General features: G+C 40.6%; 1 protein-coding gene across 2 annotated transcripts in view; it reads right to left on the minus strand.

The window, feature by feature from the left end:
- The window catches only part of TMEM242 (transmembrane protein 242), a 30,249-nt gene extending 26,764 nt beyond the window's left edge, over nucleotides 1-3,485 (minus strand). For both annotated transcript variants that reach the window (XR_002781000.1, XM_011362722.2), the window contains exons 1-2: nucleotides 3,320-3,485; nucleotides 2,617-2,717 (exon numbers count right to left, since the gene is read on the minus strand). Coding sequence is in view for 1 of the 2 variants with exons in the window: in XM_011362722.2 (XP_011361024.1) it covers nucleotides 2,617-2,717; nucleotides 3,320-3,407 (189 nt within the window). In the remaining variant the exon portion in view is untranslated. The remainder of the gene's footprint in view (nucleotides 1-2,616; nucleotides 2,718-3,319) is intronic.
- Nucleotides 3,486-8,026: the final 4,541 nt, after the last annotated feature.

An 8,026-nucleotide genomic window follows, 5' to 3' on the forward strand; every position in this document is an offset into this window, starting at 1 on the left:
TTGAACTTTACTTAATTCATTTTAAAACAAAAAACCCATTATAGGTTAATATAAATATATTTTTATAAAAATAATCTTCTGATAAAACAATAAAATTTAGTGCAAAGAGAGGCAGTGTTTTACATTTTTTGTTATTCTTTTAAATGCCTGGCTTAATAAAAGATAGTTGGATTTTCATATGCTTCTGTGAAATTGGATCTGTTGCAATGCTTTTGCAACAGATATGTATATGAATAAAATCCAGCCTCTCATAGATATGTGGTTGGAAAAGGGAGGAGTATTTTAATAGCCTTCAATCTGATACTACACCAAAACTTGACAAATGGCTTCCTAAAGGTTAGCTGTAATTCGGAATCTGAAGTCATATCAATGAATTCTGTACTTTGTTACATTAAAATCCATTAGTCTATTTTGCACTTTGACTATCCATGAATCATGATCATTCAGAAAATATTGATTTACCAGGTTATATATATATCTTTCAAATGTTGACACCATTTATTAAATATTAAAAAATCATATCATTAATATTACTTCCAATCTCATCAGAAAAGCCTTCAAGTATTGAGCTGCTGTCAAACTCATAATGGCAGATACAAATTTCCTAAAATCTAATTTTCATCTGAAAGCTCAAATTTGATCAGTGGCAACTAATACTGACAATTGCTTGCTTGAAGAGACAGGCTCATTCTGTTCATTTTTAAGGAAATGTCTGCCAAATACCCACTTCTGAATAACTATAGTTTGTCAGTAGTTCTTTCAAGTAAAAATGACATGCCATGAAAAAAAGCAGCTAGTTCAGCGTGCAAATCAACCACACAATCGCTTTTCCTAGAAAAAAAAAAATCTTTGATATAAAACAGAAGCACTTTATGCGAACTTTCCATTTCTTCACACAGATTAAAGAGGTACATTCAAGGGTCAAGGCGTGATAAAATAATTTTACTGCTTCAACAAGAAATTCTTATGCAATGATGGCTTTTTAAAAAACACTACAGGCACACGGTAATGAAGAACACAATGACTGCTAGTACAGTTCAGGGCACGACCTTGATTATACCAAGGCACCAGCGGTTTTACCCTCCATCGCTTCTGTATCATTAGTGCAAATGTTTTAGTATTATTATGAAAAGTTTTGACTTTACAGAATCCCGAAAAGGGTCTCAAGGATCCCCAGGGTTCTGTGGGCCACAGTTTGAAAACCACTGTGTTAGACCATAAAGTGCATGTGTGATAATCAAATCTTAGAACAACAAAATCAAATGCAAAGTTGTGAACACCTGTATGTGCTTTTTTTCCTGAGAAGGAATTCCTAGCTTTCATCAGATTCTCACAAACATCTGTGACCCAAAGGTTAACATGAAAACTTAAGCTTGGAAATCAAACCAAACTCCACTATTATAGGCCTTCTATGAGTCAAGTTTTACTGACTTCTGCCACAAGATATATTCTGCTCCGAATATATTCTATAGCATAGGGAGAAATGACCATGAGGTTCATAGGAGTGATTTGAGAAGCTCCATATAAGCCCTGATATTCACAGGGGGATCCAAATGTACTTTTAATGTGGTCTCTTACCATTACAGTATTCATAAGGCTTAAGTATGATTATTAGGTTATTAAAGGTACATCTAAGGAAATTCAACTGGTTATGATTTTTCATATAACTGTTCTTCTAAAGCAAACACCAAATTGTAATTATATAATTATTTGTGTGACTGTTTAGTATGTCTCTTACACCAGATGCTAGCTTCCTGAGGGGCAGATATGTTTTGCTCATTTTTGTATTGCTTACACCTAGCTAACATAGTGCCTAACACATAAAAGAGCCCAAGCTACCATTTGTTGAAGCAATGAAGTAATGGCTAAACCATATGGGGTGGGAAGGGCAGAGATAGATACATAAGAACAAGTAAATACAAGCAAATATGAAGAAAATTTCTTATCAACTAGGGAAATAAGCTACACACGACCCTGACAGTGATTGCTCAATCATGCTCATGGAGTAAGAGTTTCTGACAAGTAGTCATTTAACCAAAATTTACTGAGCACCTACCATGTAGCAGACACTTTTCTAGAGGGGGGCTGCAGCAATGCACGAGCAGGTATGGTCTCTGGGTTCAAGACCTGACATGTGTTTTTAACTGACACTAAGATGCACTTTATTTCAACATTTTAATATATGAGATAGAAATGCCTCTTGCAATCAGCACTGTGTCAAGAGTTTAGTTGGTATCGCTTTTTTTTTTCTGCATAATACATAAAGTACTGGGGCCTCTTACAACTGATAGTGAATCCCCTAGATTTAGACTAAAAGTCATGCTGTGAACAGGAAATGTACTGGATGAGCTTTCAAAGTCTTGTTCTGCTAAAATTTAAGAAAGCATATTTCTAACATTTAAGAAATAGCTGACAGAATTTAAGAAATTACTTCTTTTTCAATAGAAATAAAGACCACTGATTAATTTGTGCCTTTGTTCAATCTTTGAGATGTATACAGGTTTGCTTCTAAAAGCAACATGAAAGGCCATCGATATTTTATTTTTCCTATGAAAAACAGCTGCTATTTATTTATAAACAATAACAATGCTATGAATAGATTTTGGGGTCACAAACCTTATTGAACCATTCAGGACTTTTCTTTTTAGCTAATGATAATGTTGTAACAAATCCAGCTAGCATTCCCGCTGCAGCAACAGTACCAAGGAAAATTCCACCTGCCGAGAGTTTGGGGCGTAGGGCGTGGAGGGTAGGGAGAGAGATTAAAGGAAAAAAAAGAAAAAAAAACCCTTAAGTTAAAAAGGTGTACACAAGTTGCAAGTACTCCTTAAATTACATTCAAAATCACTTTTGAAATTCGAAAAACGAGGCTAAACAGCTCTTGCCAAAAGTAAATGACAGCGGCTGTGAAATCTGCATGACCTCATGACCTCTGGTTCCTGAGGTCATTCCGAGGTATCATTTCCAAGGGCAGGGAAGGCGCGCGGGGTCCCTTCGCCCGGACAGCGGCGTGAAGTTTCTCTCGGGGAGGATAAAGGAAACAGGGGGAGTTAGAAATGGGAGGGCACGAGAGGAACCGCAGAGGGGATGGGGGAATGCAGCACACACACAACCGCTCGCGGGACCAGCGCCCAGCCCAGCGGAGCCTCCACCCCGCACGACCACGGACCCACCAGGCCGCCGGACCCCACGGGCTAAACTCAGGGGGCAAACCCAGGCGAAGGTCTCCCAGGGCGGGGCGTGAGTGCGAATGCCCGCCCCAGCGCAGGCAGAGTCCGGGGTTAGCTCACCCCGACACCCGCAGCTCAGCTCACCACACCTTTAACCAGGAAAAGCCGGTCGTCGGTGGATCCCGGAGCCTCCAACCCTGAGGACCGTTCCCCATGGCCAGCGCCCGCGGCCTCCATGTTTATTAGCCTCCGCGACTGCGTCCGGCATCCACTGGGCCCGGGTGGAGTGAGAGCGAGGCGGAGGAGAAAGGTTCCGCTCTCACCCCTGTTCCACCTGAATACCTGTCCGGGGAACGGCCGCTGTCCCCAAACCCTCACTCCTCGCTGCAGGGCGGGGAAGATGCCGTAGCGGTGTCCCCCAGCCCGGCCCCGGGGACGGTGTCCGCCCAGGCTGTCTCCCAGGAAAGGTCCCATTTGCTAGCTCCAAGGTAATGATCGCTGCCCTCAATACTGTGTCTACTTGAAACAATGATCAGCCCTGACTCTAGGAGGCAGTGAGGGGTCACAGATTGTGCCAGGAGCCCTGTTTTTACCTGGTTCGAGACTCTGGAACTCAGTTTCCTGATCACCCTTAAACTTTGTGCAAAGATTTGGGTGGGCGGCGTTAACATTTCACGATTCTAAGAAGCAGGCCTCAGTCTTTTCTTTGTCATTTTCTGAGAAATTCCGTGACAGCCGTCACTTTAGGTGTGACAGGTTCTATCCTTGGAAGAGAGTCACCCTACCAGCTCTTCAGTGATGCGCCTCCTTCCCCGAGGTTTGACTGATCAGCCTGTGGTAGGAGTGAAAGGCTTTTATAGCTGAACTGAAGTGAACGATACATCGCAGCGGGGCGAGGATTGGCCCCCTCTGAGGGTCGCTTACAGGGAGCTACAAGACTGAGCTTGAGCTGTTTCAGCGGGAATACGCTGGCGCCTCGCAGACAGCCTGGTTTTCAGTCTGTAAATGGCCATTGAGAGGAGGAGGCTCCTAGTCATGGAAAATCTTTTCAACCTCTTAAATACAAACACATGACATCATCTTTTAAAATGAGGCAATCTGTCATTTGTTCACTCCAAACAACAACCAAACAGCCATGAATTTCTTGAGGATGGCGATGGAGATCTTTGTTCATTTTTATATTCCCCTCCGCCCAGAGTATCACCTAGTTGTGGATAGTAAATGAACATTGGATGAATGAGTAAATGAATGCATCAATTTTTGCATCAGTTAAATGCAATCGATTGCTCAAACCTGGGTTCAGGTCTGAAACCACTTTTCAGCTGCATGAACTTGGTTGGGTTACTTAAGGCTCTCTATAACTCAGTTTCCTCATCTGTAAAATAAAGAAACTGATAGTATGTACTCACATGGTTACTGTGAGAATTAAATGAAGCAATGTAAATAAAGAAGTTAGCATGGTACCTGGCACAAATAAATACTCAATACATGTTAGCTCATGTATTTCAAGTGGATGCAATCATACAGAATTTATCTAAACTTTGAATTCCTTGGAAACACAATGCCAGAGTCTAAAAAGGCCCTTTAAACTGGTAAATGCTGTGCCGACTTGTCGAAGGTCTTAAGACTTAGCCTTTCTCCTTCTGCACATACTGAGTGCTTTCTATATGTCTGCCATTGTGCTAAGTACTTCAAATATATTATCTCATTTATCCTTCTCCGTAAACTCAGATTAACTTCCTCAACTCACATAGCCGTTAAGTGGCAGAGCCAAGACGTAAAAGCTGCTCTCTTCAAGTCCTTACATACCGCCCAGTGGTCCTCAAGCTTGAAGTTGAAAACTGGAATCTCCTGGAAGGGCTTCTTGACCACAGTTGACTGGGCCTCACTCCCGGAATTTTTGACTCAGTTTGGTTAGGGTGAGGCCTGAGAACATGCATGTCTAATAAGCTCCCAGGTGATGCAGATGCTGCTGGTTCCACTTTGAGAACATTTTTTCTCTGCCGTATTGTTACGGGTTACATTTCTTAAAATCTCATTTAACACTTGGAAATTTGTTCTCCCAAGATTGTTTAGAGATAAAAAGTGCCGACTCCTCAACTCTTCCTGCCTTTACTGTCCCCCCAAAAATACAGAAACTTTGTGTTTTAAGGATTTTGTTACAATTTACTAAAAGGAACAAAAGAGCAATAACATATCTTTAAATCTAGGGACATTTCAGAGGCTGTACTCTAGAGGCTGCTTCTGTTTTGAGACAGTAACTGCAAACATGCTTCATTCTTGAGGCTGCAGCTTACAAACTGCTACCTTCTTTCTGACTCCCCAAAGTAGAGGACAACTTTCCTCTTTCCTACAGGGAAGCTCACTTTCCCAGTAAACAGAGAGCAGAAGAGACAATTAAGGCAAACCCACGGTAATCTTTGTCTAAGGTGAGCAATTTGCATTTTGAGGATCCTCCTCAAATACACACCCAGAAGAGGAGAGACTGAGAGCTCCTTTGACAGGGCAAGCTGGTGGCTGGTGGAGTGAGTGAGGGAGTGTTGGGGGGATTGTGACCCCATTCCTCACTGCAGGGGGGGTCTCCCCTTTTCCCCCACTGCGACTGCTGTCCCAGGTCCCAACAGAAGGTGATTCCAGGGCCCAGGAAACCTGCAAGGCGCAAGGAAAAGGCGTCCCTGGTCCTGAAATTAGAACCACGTTCCAGGCGCTCCAAGTTAGAACATCTTAAAGAAAACGTATTGTAAAGACAGCGTTACCCCAGGTCTCATACTTCTGCAGTGCACACAATTAGGTACCTCAGGTGCTGTCTGGTTGGTTAACTGGCCAGCTCTAGGAACTCCCGAATCCCCTGTAGTCCATTTTCTATGGGAATGCATGATATAAGCTCCAAACAGGTGACTTGCAAACATTTGCAGCACAGTTTCTACAAGACACGGGTGCTAATTCTGAAACAGTAAGACAGGTATTTCCAAGCGTGAAAACCAGTGATGAGAAAGTCGTGGAACTTCAGTGCTCCATGTAATTAGAGCAGGACTGTTGTTTCAACGGAAGCTTGATTCCCTTTCAGGAAAAAGTAATAGAACTGTCATGCAAGCCAAGGAGGCTGCTGGGAAAGCAAGTTTTTCTGAGAAAGACTCCATTGCTATTTTGGTGTTTGTTTTAGTCAGCTGAAGGTTCATACCAGTGATGTGTCTGACCACATTTTTATTTCAAACCTTTTGGCCCCTGCAGATTCTATTTCAAATTTTGACAGCTAGAAACCTGTTAGCATTAAAGTTCCCAGAATTCGGGTAGCCCTCACTCGAGCTAGTTCCAAACACTGATGGGCTTTTTTTTCCCCTGTCTATTTTTAAAACATTTTCTCTTCAATTTCTCTATTCTTAAAGTATGAGGCTGAATTTTTTTTAAAACATAATGGTCGCATATTGGTCATTTTTCTCCATGCCGCTTGATATAAGATAGCCAAAATATAGTACAGAGATCTTTAAAAGTTATTGACGAATTAAGTGTGTGCATAGAAGAAAAGATCTCCTGGACTTTACACTGATTCTTAACAGAGATTTACTTGAAGAAAGTCGGGGGTGCAACTTGCTAATTGTATTTCTTCTATTGTCTGCCTTAATAAATAAAATGCTGACCAAAGTAACATTTTTATGTATTTCTATAACATCTGAAAAAATTTTAACACGAGAGATATTAATTTTGTGAAAAGGACAAAAAAGAAAGGAAAACAATAAAAGTACTTTAGAAATGTATCATCTTACTTAAAAGAGGAATTTTTCTGTTTAAACAGAAATGTTATGTAGGTTTCCAAAGCAACTCACCAAACTCTCCAGCAAGATATCCAGGGACAACACTGTTGGAAGGCAAGGAAGCAGGAGTGAGAAGCACGTGTTGGAAGGAGGCTCTGGGCTGGCAGAATTTGCATCCCCCGGTTTGCTGTTATTATAAGCCCTTGAATTCTTCCCAGTAGCTGCTCTGGATTCCCAGAGTTATAGCTACTTTGACATGCACTACAATCAATGCAATGCAATATAAATGGTAAGTGTGGTAATAATTCCTCTTCAGTGAGCTGAAACTAGACTCCAAAGCTCAAGTCTCATTACTCACTTCCGGTAGCTCATTGCTTATCTCTTGGAATTGTATTGTATAATTGTCTCAGGTTCAATAATAGAAGTCTGTCTTCATCGCGGTAAATGAACTTCACCATTATAGGCTCCTTCCTTTCAATTTTTCTTTATCGTAGAGAATATCTTTCCTATCTCTTTCTATGCTATCAGTTGAATTGTAACTGTTAATGATAAGGCAGAAATTTCTTTGAAAGCGGTTGTATTTTATAAACCACTAGACATTTTCTTATAAAAGAGTGATGCATATAACTTCCTTTAACTATGTTCTTCTATCTTGTTGTGAGGATCAACCATGATCACAGATGTTGAAGCATTTTGTAAATTGTCAAGTATTCTGGAAACGTAAAGCATTATTATCTTTAGTCCTGTGTGTATCCCAATCATAGAAAATCTCTCAATCTCTGCCAAAAGTATAACATATTTCCTTCTATGCACTATCATTTTGCTGATATTTCACACACAGGCACATGTGTTTCACCCATATTTTTTATTAAGATCCATGATATCAATCACTGCGTCATTTAATGCTTATTAAGTTTATTGTGTTTATTTTTTATTAATTATCCTCTCCTATTCTGACATATTAAAAAGTATAAGCTACGAAATGACTAAAAACAGATCCTATAACATATATAATGTACTAATGAAAATTTCTTGATCAAATACTGTGTTTAGGCTGATTTCTGTTTTCATTCATTCTGCAGTATTAACTGAGCACCTATTATG

The sequence above is a fragment of the Pteropus vampyrus genome, unplaced genomic scaffold (genome assembly GCF_000151845.1).
Source record: "Pteropus vampyrus isolate Shadow unplaced genomic scaffold, Pvam_2.0 Scaffold78, whole genome shotgun sequence".
In the NCBI taxonomy this organism is placed as follows: Eukaryota; Metazoa; Chordata; class Mammalia; order Chiroptera; family Pteropodidae; genus Pteropus; species Pteropus vampyrus.